This window comes from Pyxicephalus adspersus, chromosome 3 (genome assembly GCF_032062135.1).
Source record: "Pyxicephalus adspersus chromosome 3, UCB_Pads_2.0, whole genome shotgun sequence".
NCBI lineage: Eukaryota > Metazoa > Chordata > Amphibia > Anura > Pyxicephalidae > Pyxicephalus > Pyxicephalus adspersus.
In genome coordinates, this window is record NC_092860.1 from 98859661 (window position 1) to 98877499 (window position 17839).

The 17839-nt window shown below is 37.9% G+C and overlaps 1 protein-coding gene across 1 annotated transcript in view; it reads left to right on the plus strand.

Moving 5' to 3' along the window:
- Positions 1 to 16345, plus strand: part of LARP1B (La ribonucleoprotein 1B) — a 19234-nt gene extending 2889 nt beyond the window's left edge. Inside the window, exons 2-14 of the mRNA XM_072406827.1 lie at positions 3429 to 3488; positions 4605 to 4752; positions 5434 to 5559; positions 7708 to 7833; positions 7877 to 7890; positions 7932 to 8112; positions 8917 to 9089; positions 9183 to 9553; positions 10167 to 10327; positions 11766 to 11910; positions 12386 to 12495; positions 12599 to 12726; positions 13585 to 16345. Of these exons, the coding sequence (XP_072262928.1) occupies positions 3429 to 3488; positions 4605 to 4752; positions 5434 to 5559; positions 7708 to 7833; positions 7877 to 7890; positions 7932 to 8112; positions 8917 to 9089; positions 9183 to 9553; positions 10167 to 10327; positions 11766 to 11910; positions 12386 to 12495; positions 12599 to 12726; positions 13585 to 13767 (1926 nt within the window). The 3' untranslated portion in view covers positions 13768 to 16345. The remainder of the gene's footprint in view (positions 1 to 3428; positions 3489 to 4604; positions 4753 to 5433; positions 5560 to 7707; positions 7834 to 7876; positions 7891 to 7931; positions 8113 to 8916; positions 9090 to 9182; positions 9554 to 10166; positions 10328 to 11765; positions 11911 to 12385; positions 12496 to 12598; positions 12727 to 13584) is intronic.
- Positions 16346 to 17839: the final 1494 nt, after the last annotated feature.

Below are 17839 nucleotides of genomic sequence, written 5' to 3' on the forward strand. Positions count from 1 at the left end.
CATGAACAGGTGTTCTCATATCTACCAGGAGCACAAGTCACAGGTGATTATATTTGAGTAACATTATCCTCTGAGCTAAAGGTATATAGATGGAATACACAGAATGGTGTTGTTTTACTTGTGTTTAGTGTACACCCATTCCTGAGATGTACACAGCCAGACAGAAAACACTGCTTCCTCTGTTACAAATAAGGAGTAAGGGGGTGTCTACCCTCCCGTCCTGCTGACTGGACAGTAAAAGAGCAGCAGTGGATTACTGCAGTCATCACAACTGATTCATTCACATTCAAGCTCCTTCTTTTTTCACATTAAAGCCCCTTTTATCAGTGTTGTAATATGGATTAAAAGTGGTTACATTTGGGATTTACTAGCTGCATGATAATAAAAAATGATGATCTGCAGTTTCCCCCCAGGCTTTTTAAGTAGGTGTGCCCTACCTGGCACATTTCAGTAATCACCCACTGTTTTTTGGTCACTAAGAAGTTTGGTTACAAAACAGGGGTTGCCACCTGCCTGCAGCTTCTTCCCACCTGGATTAAACATTTCCTGGAAGAAATCTACTAATCAATACCTGGCTGCATTTTTGGCTAATATATCTGTATGGAGTTTAGCTTTCTTGTATGGATTGACTTTCCTTTTTTCTTCCAGTTAAAATACAGGAATTGCTCCTTGTTTGCCAGGCTTTAGACATTTATGTATTTTCATTTAAAAGGCTTCCTGCCTCTTAATTAAAGTGGAAGTACTTGTTGATGGTTGGTGAGCATCTGCCATAATCAAGTGTGCATAGTATACTTGCTGATCATGGCATATGCTTACCTGTGTAGCTGTGTGAAAGGTCCCTGATCCTATCCTCGCTGCTGACTCCAGAGATCCTCTTCGGCCGTTGGGTAATGGTATAGCTTGCTTCACAGGAGTTACTGTCCTTGGTGGCTGGCTCCATGTGGCACCGCACACACAATGCTGAGCTAAAACAAAAATCTGCCAAGGGTTTAAAGGCAAAATGCAAGAGTCTTTGTAAATGACCACAAGAAGTACCCTGAATGGCCAAGGTGACTTTTTATCAATTGGTAAATGAGGTGGAGCATTGTAACTCAAGTCCTCAGTAGCTGTAGCCAGTGCAGGGAAACATGGAAAAATCAGAGACAATAAAATGGCTGCTTATTTTCTTCCTTTAACAGGTAATTAGTGTGTTGTGTTCATAGACCCTCTAGGGCCTGAATGTTATGATGGAGGATCTGTAGCTACACAGATTACTTATTTACTGCCTACAGGGCTGTGTATTCTGGGTTGGTACTAGTTTACTGACACCAGGTACAGACCAATTGCTTTCCCCAGCCATTGCTGCTTAGGAATATTTTATGTTCAAATCAGAAACATATTCCTGTTTAGCTTTTCCTCTGATAATTATTATCCTCATCTTTATGCAAAATGGAAAAATCACTTTGTTGCTTGTGTTTTTTCCAGGTATTACCTAGACATTTCCTCAGTAGTGTTGCCACTACAGATATATGAATGTTCGATTTGTCACAGATATCTGTCAACAATCTATAGGAGCCAAATGCATGGAAGGCACGTTCCCTTGAGCCAAAGATATAGAACAGGTTGTGTGAGGCAGAGCATAGTAGTAGTGACTTGTATGAATCATCCAGTATCAGGGTTAATGACATATCTGCTCCTCATGTATCTTTCCTGACAGATCTGGATGAACCTAGTGGAAGGTGGCCCCTGAACAGGAAGGTAGCAAGTAGCTGGCCTTCTCTCATTTTAAATCTCCTCAGACAGCATCTGCTGGGTCTATTATGTAGATTGAACAAATCCATTACGAGCTTGTAGTTTGTTCATAGAAAAAAACATGAGTATGTAACCCTGTTAGAGATCAGCCAGGTGAGGGTACCAAATCAGCATGAGGGCTTAGTCTACACAGACATTTCCCCAGCATTTAAACTGAGGCTTTAAAAGGCCATTTTTGAAATTCCAATGGGCTAATCTACACCAGGATGTTTCTTTGAGGCACGTTTATGAGCGTTATCTTGAACACTCCTTGCAATGTGTGTGTGTGTGTGTGTATATATATATATATATATATATATATATATGTGTGTATATATATATGTGTGTATATATAAAAAAAATGTGGGTAAACGCTTACAATAATTTAAATGGGGATGTTTCCCACGTCCTTAAGCACTTGAAAAGTAACCTGGGAAAACGTGGCATTGACAATTTCCAGCATTTAAAGGCAAGCCTAAAAACGCTAATAAATGTTCATATAAACGCACTAGGAATGTTTACAGCCTAATGTAAAGGCCACTTTCAGGTGTAATGTGAAATAACCTCAGAAAAAATCAATTACTAACTGAAATGTAAATCCAAAGCAAATGGCAGTTTGCAAATCTCATCTGAACCTGTGAATTGTCCAGATTAGGTTTCCCCACCACCTCATAACCATAACCAAAAATAAACCAGGAGAAGCCAAGATTTGTCCATAACAAGAGCTGTGCATATTTCTGGACCTGCTGATCACTTGATATGCACTTCCTAAATGTCTTGCCCAGGGTCAAATGTGTTTAGGCTCCAGAATACCCTAATATCTCTTTATTAAAAAAAATAACAAATACAAAGCATATTTACTGCAATTTTTTGTTGTATATTATACATTTTTATGAAGCAACTCAGATCGGTCAATGCTTAAAGACTGAGCTAGGCTCTGCGGTACTGTGCACATAATCCTTTCCTTCTCTATACAGGGCAGAATGGAACAACTTGTGGCTGCCTTTTTTTTTTAAATGCAAATGTCTTTGGCTGTTTTTCTATATTTAATACTTTCTGGGTCACTGATTATAAACTGTTTGCAAATCCTGTCTAGGTAGTAATGGCAATACGCTGTTTTTACTTACAACATGCTTGTCTGTGGTTAGTGGTGCACATGCTTGCTTGTAGTGTCCAGGCCATTTTAACCATCATTTCACTCCTGGTGATCAATTGGTTTAAAAGCAAAACCTTTAAGCACCAGTGATCACAGAACTTTGTAAAGACTTGGGACTGGTGCTGGGGTTAAGGTTAGGATTGGCTTGGTCAACAAAGCCATTGCTTATATGTTGTAATTAATGTAATGTGTTAATGCGTACTACTCCTGGGGCTTTGTTAAAAAACACATTTTGTGTAATTTCTTTTAAAAAAGTTAAATTTTTGCACAGCAAAACCTGATCTTGATGTGATTTACAAAACCCAGAAAGCACACTAAAAATAGAATGTGTCGAATTCTTTGAGCTTTAAGAATGAAAGGCATTAAATTGTGCTCCAATTCTCCTATTTGGTGAATCTTTATCTGTAATCCTCCTTTACTGGTGTGTGTGTGTGTGTGTGTGTGTGTGTGTGTGTGTGGTTATTGAACATTGGTAATTTATTTTTATTTTTTTTTTCTCTAGGCTAATGACTTCAGTGACATCACTAACTGGCCAACACCGAGTGAAACTGCCCACCATGCGGTGTGTATTCATAGCCCATACTAAAGCGTTTAGTAGTATTTTACATATTGATAATAAGGTGAGAGAATGGAGATGAGGCTGCCCAGAAAGCAGTTATCCCAATTGACATCAAATGTTTCATTTAAATGTTGTTTTTACACTTTACATAGAGGTGTGCTAACAAATATCCTGAAAAATACCACCTTGAAATCTTATATGCAATTTTGCAATTTCTCCACAAATAATGTAAAATTCTTAGACAAAATGTTAGATGGCTTGTAAGCACAATGAGACAATGCAGGCAAATGGCAATACTAGAAAACTTGCTTCACAGTTTACCCATTCAGCAGAGGCAATTTAAATAAAGTGCAAGAAATACAGCAGATTAACCCTCCTAGTGTTCTAAATCTGTCTATATTTTCATGCAAAAGCATTACATTTTGTTTGCATGGAAATTTATTTTACATTGTAGGCTTATAATTCTTGGGCATATTTCGCCAAAATATGTCCAAAATTTAATGAACTTTAAATAAATACCCCGGAGAACGTCTCTGCACATGTCGGGGGAAGATCAAAGAGAAGGACGCTGCCAGTGGACCTGCAGGGATGAGAAGGATGCCAAAGAAACAAGGTAAGTGGGCTTTTTTTTTGACGTTTTTTTTTTCTCGACCCCCGAGTGTGACTTGGGATTTCCACTTTTTGCATAGAAAATCAACCCGGTGTCACACTCGGGATTACTGTTTGGGGGGGATTCTGGAAGCTTCATTTACCAAAGAAATTTTAGTTTAACTGTAATTATGGAAAGGCAATCTTTTTTTTTTTTATAGGTAAAAAAATCACATGCCAAAACCAGCCAGGATGCCTTATTAAAGTGCATGTCCAATATCTATTGTGTGTTGTAACTTCTGCTGCATAACTTTGGAGATTAATTGCTTCCAATGCAATAAATTGGGCATTCATATTTTTACTACACAATTATATTGTAATAAAAAAAAATCCATATACTACCACAAACATTAGTACAAACCTTTGTGTTCACACAAATGAACATATACAATGCAGTTCAATTTATAGTAAATCGGTAAGAGAATATGGATAAAGGTTAACTTGATCCTAATGTTTTGCCTGGTGTTACAGTACCAACCGAACCCAATAAATGGCCCCAACAGACGTGTACATCCTAAAAAGGAGAAAAGTGACAGTAACCCTGAGAGCAGAGAAAATTGTCAGGTTGCCAATCCTGGCCAAAGTGAGGAAGAGACTGCAGTGGCTGCAAAGAAAAAGTGTATGTATCACTGTCAGGTTTTAGGTATTGGTGGAATATTCAGGCATTGTACCATATAAAAGGACTGTTCACTGAAGACTGATGTTTAGTGCAGTTGCTTGTCCATAGGCTGAACTTTCTTTTACTCTATTTGTTTTACATGATAAAGGTTACTCACAGATCTTACTCCATGTGTTGCATTCTGCTTTACTACTAAGGTAAATAAGGTTTTGCATTATTATTGTGGCACTCACGTTATCAGAATGCTAAATGGGTTGACTTCCTGATTGACTACCTGAAATTGATTTGCTAATTACTTTAAACGGAAATTAATTAAAACTCCCTGCAAAAAAGAAAAAAATTTTTCTGTTGCCTTTGCTGTTGTAGACTTTCTGAGAACCAAAACTTCTAGCAGTTTTTATCTTTTGTACCCCTTTAGCACCTAAACATACCCTGTGCCATTTTCTCACTGATCTTTTCTTGGATAGATTGTTTAAGCAGTTCAGCCAGCTGAAAAAGCATGTATCCATTAAGACTCTGCATATATTTGTTTATATATAATATGTAATTTAAACCGGGTAGGTAAAACCAGATATAATATCGCTGCATTTAACAATAACTGTAGTAAACTACTGACTGTAACTGTAGTATTTAGGTGGAAAAAGGGTGATGTCTAGCACAGTTGACTTGTCTGTCTTATAGCCTCCAAACAAAAATGGGTCCCAATAAACTTTGAGTATAGGAGGACAAGTAATCAAGAAAGACCGGTGTCAGCAGCAGACCCTGTATCTCTAGCAAATACATCTAGAAACAGCGAAAGAGGACATGGTGGGTACAGACTTTTTGTATTTGATTTTAAAAAAGTTATATTGTCTGGGTTATTTTTTTTTGTCTTCCCCTCTAGGTCTTTAACATTCTGGATATTTTGTTTCTAAAAGGTATTTGAGTTGACTGGATAAAGATGGCCACTCTGCTAGGTAATGAATGACCACAATGGTCCAATATGACTAGCAAATCGAAAAAGAGGTGCACGTAAAAAAACAAATTTACTGTTACAGCCATCATTTTAAAACAAAATTGCTCCCTGCTAAGTGGCAGTGATCAACCAAAGTATTAAAAACACTTCTAGGTTAAGTGAATGCCATTATTTTGCTTGTTCCATTGACACCTGTTAAGAGGCTCTTTCCCCTCCTCTGATGACCTACAACTGACTTCCTCACTCATAACCATCACATGCACGACTCCAAGATTTTTCTAGAGCTGACCTAACTCTCTAGAATGATCTTGCTTGCTCCTACTTTCATTTAAAAGAGCACTCAAAACCCATTTTTTTTTTTCAAACTTGCCTACCCATCTTCTGTCTTTTGAAACCGTCACTACTTCCCACCGCTACGTATTCCCCCACCCCCTAGATTGTAAGCTCTTTGGGGCAGGGTCCTCTCCTCCTATGTCACTGTCTGTCATTTGCAACCCCTATTTAATGTACAGTGCTGCATAATATGTTGGTGCTATATAAATCCTGTTTATTATAATTATTAATGGATGGCAAGTGAATAGTCGGCTCTTGAAGGTGAGGTGTTGGAAGATAACAGCCAAGCAAATGGATCTGTGAGACTGACATGGGCAAAGTTGTGATAGCTAGACTGTGATGGAGAATCTCCAAAGCAGCTGGCCTAGTGGGTTTGTGTTTATGCAATATTGTCCACCAAAAGTGGTCCAAGGATGGACATGCAGTGAGCAGGTCATGGGTATCCTGTCTATTGTTGCACGTGTGGTGGTGATTAGCTTGTTTGGTCAGTTCCACAGTAATGTACTGTAGCACAGAATCAGGTCCTTCCTTGCAAGAAAGCATGCACTATTGGAAGAAGGCAGGCCAGCAAATGTAGTAAGTATCTGCTTCTAACAGCTTGATTCCTGATACCACAGGGCACCTTAAAGGTCTTTAAGTGCCCTTGCTTTAATACGCCAGAACAATTTTGGTGACACATGCAGTGTCACAGAACTAGGGAGGTAGCTCTAAAAATTGTTTTTCATAGCATCTGCCAAAGAGCTACAGAAGTAGAAAATATCTGTACCCATCACCCTTCCAAGTGTCAGATACCTGGTTACCCACTGTGCTCTGTGGTTCCATCATCTGACAAGTACAGTACTAGAGGATACATTTGTGTAGTGGCAGAACATACTGCTATTCCCTTTTATTTTTCCATTCTTGCTCTGTGAAAGGTTTTAAGGATCCAGATATTCAAAATCCTGCTTAAAATGTGGTTTTATGTCTTTGTGCCTCTGCTCTGTGAGGGGAGAAATACCCTTGCTCCCTGTCTAGGTGGGGGTTTCTAATCCTTATCAAAAACTTTAGCATTTTAGGCAGAAGTTAGGCTTTAAAGCTTTATATCTGTTGTATATGTAAATGTTTTTTAAAGGACAGCATTACTTTACTGAATAAAATGCATGTTTGTTTGACTCCTCCCACCCCAACACCAACAGAAGTCAATATTTGAGCATTGGAAGCTATTGGAATTTCAGTTTTAGTGAGAAACCCCCTAATAGTTGATTATTGCTAAAGGGGTATAGACATTGCAGTTTTCCAGTTGCTCTCCATGTCTTAACTTCTCTTCTGGTCACGCTAGAAACTAAAAAATACCCCATAAATTACCAAAATCCCCTCGGTATTGTTTTGTAAAAGGGTCATGGGATGAACTTTATTTAATGTCAGTTTTGAAGTTACCAAGGCTTAAAGGTATTTCCAAAAACAGTGGCTGCAGTAAACGTATTGGAGATGGTAAACGAGCATTTTTATTTGGTGTTCTTGCTTAACATTGCACGCTAGTTCCAAGGTTAGCAAAGCGGACTTCAGTAATGTTCTGCAACTAGTCTTGAGCTCATTTGGAGAGCTGGATTTACTGAGGTGTTAGAGGTGTTAACAGTTTTATGTTTGCTTTTTTAATTAGCAGTGTTTTTAAGAAAATATTTTTACAGAGCGGTGGCTAAATGGGAGTGACCAAGGTGAGGGTCCAAGTACAAGACCTGAATCTCAAGGTATCCGGGAAGGCTTCAGAAGACGAAGAGGAGGTCAAAGAAAGGGCCGAGGAAGAGGGCAACATTGTAAGTAAATATTACAGTACATGGAAAACAAATACTTAAGCAGCATTTATTAAATGGGTTTATTCTACCCCAAATTATCTTTAACTGATATTTTTTAGGCTTTGGAGGACAGTAAAGAGTTAGAATTGGTGGATGACAAAATAAGGAAAAAGGTGGATCCAGAAAAATGGCCTATTCATTGTACTCCAAATCAACAAACAAAGAGATCAGACCTCATCCGGCTCATCAATTGTCCTGAGTTTGTACCTGGAAGTCTGCAGGCATCTCCTTCTCGTACTGGTATTCTTGCTACATTGGCTTTAAGGCCACTAGTTGTAAAATTGTGTGTGGCTTTTTTTTTTTGTTTTTGTTTTTTTTTGGGGGGGGGGGCTGTTTTGCTTGCTTCATTCACCTGACCGTAAAAATAGTATATTCTTTACCAAACTTGACTAAACAAACACCTTTGGGGAAAAAAAACACTTTGCCAGCTTTTCTCCTATCTCAATCCTGTATTCTCCTCTTACCCAGCCCAATTATGGTTGAAACTGAGTAATAACTATCTAGATCAAGGTATAGAAATTAAAAATGTTCCTTTGAACAACTGAAATTACCTTACCAATATTATGCTCTTTTGATATTCTCATATCTGCCTAGTAGCAACTTTATACTCCTAAGGTTGACTACCAGACAACCCCCACCCCCTTCTAAAAATTTTACCTCTCCAACTCCCAGCCTCATGGGTGGCAGGATTTCATAAGAAAACACCATACTGGTCAAAATTGGTCCACTCAAACATAATGAATAGGAGGAAGCTCACTCAGTTCATGGATATAGTGTGCTGAAAAATTGTCATCCCAACTACAACCTGTTCTGTCTTAAGTCAGACCTCTGGTACTAACTTTTGATTAATTATTGATCCAAGTTTTAGAACTGTTCTATAACAGTCTTTATTCATCTAAGACTAGTGCCTTCTAATATTTACACATTAAAAGCTGCTCTTGACACTTATAGACCATATTTAGTGATAACAGACTACTGACCACCACTTTTGTATATATTTTATATATATAATATATATTCTCACCTGTTTCTCTTCTTTTTTAGAACCTGCTACTAATTCTCCTAGGAAAGGAAGTCTTCCCTTTGCAGAAAAGAGTTTGGAAAATAGCAACCTGCATACAGTGGTGAAAGAATTATTTGCAAAACTGCCAGATCTGGATTCTGACTCATGGACTGAAGTAAAGAGAAGACCCAGAGCCTCTCCCACAAAACCAAAGGTATACAGCTCATTTCAATCTCTTCTGTTAATAGGCTTTCACCTAGAACCAAACTGTGTTATGGATTAGTCATTGTAACATATTTGCTTTCAGGAAGCAGAGAACTGTCCTGTGACTTCAAAACAACAAACCACTGAAGTGGAACAAGAAGAACTGGACTTCATGTTTGATGAGGAGATAGAACACCTGGAAGGACGCAAAAATAACTTCACAAACTGGTCTGATGAAGACTCTGATATGGAAATTGATGATCAAGATCTGAATAAAATCCTGATTGTTACACAGACTCCCCCTTACCTTAGGAAACATCCAGGTGGAGATCGTACAGGAAATCACACCTCACGAGCCAAAATTACGTCTGATCTAGCCAAGGTTATTAACGATGGGCTGTACTATTATGAGCAAGACCTCTGGATGGCAGAAACTGAAACGGACCACCTAACGTCCAAGGTATTTTTCTCTTGGTTTGTTGTAAGTAACAACCTTACAAAGACAAATGCAAGCGTTCTTTAAGGTGATTTCACATTTTTTCAGTGAATGACTGGAGTAATTCCATGTACTTTATCACTCGCCATGTGTCCCTGTAATGTTCCACTTTTAAACAGTTCAAATCCTGGGACAGATCGATACTTTTATCCTCCACCTACAGATCTGTATTGTCATGAGTTGCATCTTCAATAGTGCTCCATTAAAACCTAAAGTTATGGTTAATGCAGGCAGCCATACCTTAATGGAGGACTGCTGACTGGCCCACACAGAAGACCCCAGCAGAAAGACAAGTAGACCCATTGTACTGGTTTACATCATGGAATGATATAAATTTTTGCAAGGATGTAACTTCCAGAACAATTTTGAGACTACAGTGCTTGTTTTAGCCTTCAATTGTTGCATGTTTGTTCTAAGTTAGTATCTTAAAGTAATGAAGCCCAAAACAGACAAGCAATTAGCATTTTAAGGAGGTGGTCTCTTGTTGCTGGCCATACACTTCTGCCGATATGGGTTTCCTTAGTATCAGACTGCATATTGCTACTTGTAATCTCTCTGCAATACTGATTTTTGGCTTTTTTTTTTTTCCAGCAGTTCTAATGCATCTCCTTCTGAAGGCACCCTGCTTGCAGGAAGCTGTGGATGTACCACTCATTCTCTTCCTAACTTTCAGCATCCTTCTCATGAACTCCTAAAGGAAAATGGATTTACACAGCACGCTTACCACAAATATCGGCGAAGGTGCTTAAATGGTAGGTTTAAAGATTGTTTTACTAGGGATGTTTACTGGGTACATTATGGAAATTCCAGAAAATGCGGCGCTTTTTCGTAGCAACTAGTCCGACTTCCTGTTTTGTGTAAAAAATCAATACTGATTTATTGTGATTTCTAGGACTAGAATTCAGTTTGAGTTCAATGCTACAACGTCCAAAGTGTTCTCAACATGTCTTGTAGTAAACATTATTATGTGATAAGCAGCAACAAGATAAGCATTTCTTGGCTATACAGGCTAAAGTCTGTTCTTGTAGCAGCAAAACATAGGTCATTGCTAAAAACAGTCTCAGTAGTTGATCTTATTTTCTTATTTGCCAGTTTTCACGGTGTAAGCAACTGACAATAATTTTATTAGATCAGATTATGTGTAATAATTGTGCTCTACTGTCACAAAGTACATGGTCACAGGAGGCCCATTTCTGTTTAGTATCGGTCACTTCTGTAGACATTAAAACTGAGACAACAGTAGTATAGGCTTCAAGTCTTAGGTGCAAGAGAAGTGTCGGCTCCGCTATTTTATTCTGGGCAAAAGTGTGGTTAGAGTATGAAAAGAATGGTGCACGGCCACAAATCTAAACTTGTCTTTCACATGGTTTGAGTCAGGCTGTAAATCCTGTTGTAAATATGTGATATCCTAGTCCTTCCTGAGAGCTCGCCAGTTTCAGATCGTGTAGGCATACAGCCTACTAGAGTTACTAAAAAGGTAGGATTATGGCACCTTACTCCCTGATTAAGTTAACACACCCTACTCCATAGATTAACAGGCCGCAAGGGTTATTTTTCTAGTAGTGTATACATACACCTTACATTGTAGTATTGCAGTTAACACACTGGTTTGGCACAGCCCCATGGATTTCTGGTATGGCTCTCTTGGAGCACAGCCTGATGATCTATAGGGCTATACTTATGCTGTGGTGCTTGAATGTGAGGAATGTAAACAAATACACTTGACTACTGTCTCAATCTTGGTAAGTATAAATCTGTGGTAAACTTTAACTCGGGGAGTAGTGGGAACACTTGCTAATACTTAAGCATAATACTTAAACACTTAAGCAGTGCTTCTCTAAAATACATGCTCATGTTCTATCCCTTTCAAAGACTGTTACAGGAAAATTCCTGTTGCTGTGCCAGAAACGTACTCCAGACATGGCTACTAAATCCTGTTATTGGCTGATGGGACACTGCATTTTATTTGTATTTTTTTTTTTTTTTTTTTTTTTTTTTTTTTTTTTTAGACATTAGTGTTGGTGTCTGCCCTCCCAATTTTCTTTTGCTAAAATAACCAAAAGTCACACACTTTCCACATCACTACAACATACACAAACTCTTCTGTTGAATTCCTGAATTACCTGATAGTTAACCTGCCTTGCTGGGTGACTGGATTACCTTGATAAAATGTAAATTTTTTTTTTGTAGAGAGAAAAAGATTTGGAATTGGTCAGTCCTCAGAGATGAACACATTGTTCCGCTTCTGGTCTTTCTTCCTCAGAGATCAGTTTAACAAGAAAATGTATGAAGAGTTTAAGCAGATAGCTATTGAAGATGCCAAAGCAAACTACAGGTAAACTAAATTTAATCATGTGCCATGAATTCCTTCTACATTAAAAAAAAGTCTCGCTTGTGAAAGGGGGATTTTGATCTGAATAAAATTCCCAATATTTCATCTGAATATTTTGGTTTGTTGAAATTTCAGCATTGGAATTTGCATGGTTAGCATCTGTATAGTGATATAGTCCCTACTATTAAAATAATTTTTTAGAAACAAAGCTTCTTGGCTTACTGGCTAATTTCTGATGTGTGTTATGGCAGATAGGCTTTGATATAAATAGACCATCTATGTTCTGCCAAGTAGTGTAGGAGTTGCATTATACACCGCTCTGTCCCCTATTGATGGGCCCAGCCTGCACCGAAGACTTTGTTTTGTCCTCCATAATTTCTTGTTTAGGACAATGCAGCACTTACAGGTGTACTATTCCTCATTCTCTGTACAGATCAGTCCTTTTTTTTTTCTTTTATACTTGGTTTTTATCATGCAGGTATGGCTTGGAGTGCCTGTTTAGGTTCTACAGCTATGGTCTGGAAGTGAAATATAGACCAGACATATTCAAGGATTTTCAAGAAGAAACTCTGAAAGATTATGAAACTGGTAATACTCTTGTACACAGTTAAGTGTGTGTGTGTTTTTTTTTTTTTTTTTTTTATTTTGTCTGATCCTGCCATGTTCTGAACCTTTCATTTGTTGCAATCAGGTCAGCTGTATGGACTGGAGAAATTTTGGGCCTATCTTAAATATTCCAAAGCCAAAAACCTGTCAATAAATCCCAGATTGCAGAACTATCTAAACAAGTTCAAGAGACTGGAAGACTTCAGAGTGGATGTAAGTCATTGACTAAACTAGCCCAATCCAACAAGAATAATGGAATGGCTAAACATTTTTACAAGTGCTTCAATTCAATGGGTCATGTGTAAAATCCTAAAAATGCAACATTTTTTTTGCACCCCAGTCTTTATGCCTTGTGAGTTTTTTCAGTTAAAAATTATCTTATTTGATAATTACCTTATTTCTAAATGAATAGTAATGTTATAGAGCCTACTTATACTCTGTTTGTTACATGCTTCTGGAGATACGAGATTCATGAATACGGTCACCCTCCTAAACTACATATGCCGTAAGAAAAGTATGTGGCCTGACATGCTGGATTTTTCTCAAAAATCTCTCTGCTTTCAGTATTTGTTACAAACATGAAAAACCATGCAGAAAGAAAGCAACATAGTCGACTCGCAAAGATGGTAGTGGACAGTGTCAATCTCCATATTTTTATTGTCTTGCTTGTTAAGATAATGTGGGCTGCTTCAGATTGTGGATTTGGCTTTCATTAAAGCGAATGTCACCTGACTTTTTTTTTTCTGTGACTTGCATCACATGACAGCAGGGAAAGTGAGTTATTACAATAAAGTGTACAGTGGGCACTCTATGAAAAAGTAGATCCCTTGTAGACCTTTGCTGATGTCTGCTGCCCATGCCAATTAAATCCATATAGTGGTGATCCTAACACTAAACCTTAACTTTTGAGAGCAAAAAGAGGGGTCCAAAGTGTGCCCAAGTGCAGGGTCTTAGTCAGAGTTGTGACACTTTGTTTCAACCCCACTGATTGTGGATTAATTCAGGTTAGGTGTAGGTATAAACTGCAATAACGTCTCTTCTTTCTATTTACTGCATATTTTGTTCCTACAGCCTCCTATAGCTGAAGAATTGGGACAGCAGAGGTGTCCATCTAATTCAGGACATGAGTCCAGCAGCCGCCGAAGATGCCGTTCAGGCTGCTCCAGAGCCAGTCATACCGCTAGACATTCAGCTGCCAACCATTCTCGGGGTCCCTCAGATTTGTCACTCCCAATGTGCCCTCACCACCCCTGACAGTAATGTCTTCTCCAACCATTCGAGAAATGGGACTCGAGTTACCTGGTTAATCCAACAAGATGATCAGCAGTATTAGAGGCAACAAATGGAGCTTTGCTTATTGCATGTTTTTTGTGAATGCTGCGAAATTTAAAGGGGTAGGGGGGCTTGACGTATTATTGAGATGGAGGGAAGAAAGCAGCATTGTTTTTAGAAAGGTACTTGGCTATGTAGCAATGAGCATTCCTAGTCAATGCAAATATTGGGATGCCTTATCGACTAGTGCTCAAAAGCCATTTTTAAACAAGCCTTAATTCTTTATTCGTCTGGACTAGTTACAAACTTATCAGCAGAATTGTGAAAAGGGGGGGAATTAAAAAAAACAAATAATAAATATTTTATGTGGCAGCATCACTGATAGGCCCATTTTAGGGAACATTTCTAGGTATGCCAGTTTGCTCCATACTGACATTTTAGGACTTTTTTTTTATTTTTTTTTATTTTTTTTATTTTTTTCCCTGTAGGACATGGTGAATTCAGTGTAAAAGAAAATCATGTTTTCAGCATGCAATGTTACTAGTTCAGTCATTTTATTTTTTATTTTCTAAACTGCTAGTTCTTACTATCACATTTTAAACCCGGCGACGATTTGTATTGGAATTATTTATTATGGGGGGAGGGGATTAAGCAGATTTTAAGTTAGTTCTTGCCAGCAAATTTTGGAAAGCCTTTTGTTTAAACTTTTTCCTTTAAGAAAATTCTGTCCCAAAATACATTTTGACAGACATTTTATGTTTTATCTGTAAAAGTGTTTTTGACATGTTTCTTTGGTACAGTTCTTGGTGGTATGAAACGTTAAAAAGGTTTTTTGTTTATCCAATACTACATTCATGATTCAGTTCTAGGTATTGCAAAGAAGTTGGCTTTAGGGGTTCCTCTGTGATTGACTTCAACGAGTTTATTGGTGGGTTATGTGGCAAATTGTAAAGCTGTGTTTGATACTCTTGGTGGTAGCATTAAAGAATCTCCAATCAAATGGCACATTTGTAATTTCCTTGCCACCAGATGAGCAAGTTTTTAAAGGTGCTAAAGAATTCTCCATGTGTATAAACTGCTGAAACGCACTGTAATGTTCATGTTTTAGATGACATCTATCACTGGAGATTTCAGTGCTATTAGAGCCTTAATCCATACAGCCATTTTTAGGTAGTAATGGAATTGCAGGGTCAAGGTAAATGGGTAGCAACAACATTTTTAGGTATTATGAGAAGCGGCTGTTGCAGCCTGCTCAGTCTGACCATTGCAAGCCTTTGCTTCACAAATTTACTGTCTTCCACATGTCCCCTTAGGTGCCTGATAATAAAGAAAACCCTGTCGGGCTTTTTGAATGTGTAAATGCTTGCTGTACATACTGCTCAATCTTTGAGCAGCTCTTTTGAAGGCTTTAAAAAAACTTGGTTACTACTTGATAATTAACATGGATCCTAATGGCATAGTTGACCCTTTAAACAAGCATAAAGAAGGCCTCTGTATTTGGTTCTGGTGCGGATATCTTCTAGCAGCTTGTTTAGGATGATAGTGAATACTTTGGGGTTTAACTTTCTAAAACGAGCTAAAGTGTGTGTGTGTTTTTTTTTTTTGTTTTTTTTTTAGAGGCTTCAGCATAGTTTGTCAATGCAATGTGAAAGCTTGATGTGCATGCTGCTGTTATACAAGCTAAAGCTTTCATTAAGGGGATAAGCACTTGCCCCTACAGTTAACTAGGGTTTGGTAAGTGCTTTCTTCCAGAATTAAGGCAGGCAGTTACATTGCAGCTGAACCACCTTACCTGCTAGCCACCCTATGTGAACAAGCACTAGCTGTATTTAAATGTCTTTGTGCTTACATTTTTATTCCCTTCTAACAATCTTCATGAACATTTGTTGGCAAACTGCAGGATGAGGGCACAAAGTATATATTTTTAACAGCTCACATTTAGTAGACTGGTTGAAATAAGAATTTAGGTAATCTGGTGACAACTGTGGTTGAGTCTGGAAGTTGTGCAGCTTCTGTATTCGAAATCTGATAATGCTGCCTTTATTAGGGCCTAGCTTCCTATAGATGAAATGGTTCATGCTTTATACTTGTAAAACTTTAAGCTTATTCATAAAGCATAGCAAACTGCAGTATTTTTACAACCTTGCAGTGAGATCTGATTGATAGCTATGTGTTTATACGCCTTGCACTACTTTTATTGGGTAGCTTTTATTCCTTTTGGATCAATTTTAGTTGGCTGTCTTCTTTGAACAGCAAGTTGCATATGTGGATTTAAGTGATCACCCTGCAAATTTTGATGAATAATTTAGTTCTGTATTAATGTATGGAGGTAGATTAAATGAACACCTACACATATTTTGATAAAAGGTTTAGTATACTTTGTAGTTTTTTGACTTCTCACAAAATGCAAGTGTAATTTTATTTCTATTTGCCCATATGTAAAGTTTCCTATAAAACAAGGGGTGTTTCTTGCTTTGCAACAATACATGTAGATGTGTGAAAATTTGGCACTTTGTATTTTATAAAAATAAAAAAATATATATATTTTTTATGTACCTTGCTGCTTGTGTGGCTTCTTTGTCACAGGACAAACCCTGTGATATTGGGGACCTATGCATGCCAACCTTGGCGGAAAACCATTGAGATCATTGGACATGGTATGATGGACAAATGCAGATGTCTGTACTGTAGAATTTGACTTGGTACAAATTTTATGAGTGGTTTCTATTCTTTTTCCGAGATCAAACATGGAAAATGAGTATAAATATTCCTCCTGCTGCAGTAAGGGGTGTAAGAAGTCAACTTACCTGCCCCTAGTGGGAGTTTAAGACGAGGATCTTCTCCATAAAATATTTAAGTACAAAGGAAGCATCTAATTAGGTAAAACTTATAGTAATGCTTTAAGGTCTGTGCCTCTATTGGTGAGCTTGTTTCACTTTCCAGAACTGGAAGAAAGACATCTCCAAGGACATGACCAACAATGGATCTGTCATGGTAAAGGTTTAGAACCCATTAGGAGGTTAGGTCATCTGCCAGGCTGGATCCATGAACAACCTCTGTACACGTCAGATTGTCAGCCAGGACGGCTCATGTCGGCTGAGAATCATCTGCATGTGTACATAGCCTAAAATTCACTTGTTTGTTTACTCTTTAGCGCTTACCCACTACATAACACAAAAGCATTTATTGTGATTCTGACAGGTGAATTATACTTTTACAGGGATCTGTCCAAGCATATTTCCACTGCTTGAATTGCAGAAAAAGTGCCAATCCCCTGTATTCAGTGACTTTTTTTTTTTTTTAGGTTATAAGACCATATGCTGGCTGCTGCCTGAAAAATAGTACCTATTCTTTGGTATCTGTAATGTAGTACTACAAGCCTAGGTTCGTCAAAATGTAGTTATATGGGCCTATTGATAGTGGTAACTTTCATTACTGTAAATGACTTATTGTTTTGCCAAATGAATTTTATTCTATGCAACCTTAAGACAGATATAAAATTCTGGCCAACTAGGAAAAATGTAACACTTGTGTGGACAAGGTGCAAGCCCTATTCAGTGATCTCTCATTTCAAAATACACAAGTTTTACATTAAGTTTGCTGTACAAAGTCTTACAACCTTGCAAAAGCGATAAGGTTCTCTATAAAAGTTTGTATTTTTTTTTTTACACAACATTATAAAAGCAAACACCTGAAAGTAACTGTTAGCAGTTGTGCATGGGAAACGTGTTTTGTCATATAACAAACATATAAACGAAAGATGGGAAAATAAAGTAGGTGGAATGCACTACACAAAGTTGGGCACAATACCACATGGTAACACTTAGCGGCAGATTTATTAAAGTTACCCAAGCCTATAGAATATCATGGGTGAAACTCTGATCCAGCAAACCCAAAGCTCTAAGCATTGTGGTAATGTGCATGTCAGTGCCAAGCCATTAATTTAAAATGGCACTACTGTGCACCACAATGCTTGGTGTATATGGGGGGGGGGGAAACAAAACTGCAAATGCCACTTTCTCTGCATTCCAAAGCCATTTAAATTGAATGTACT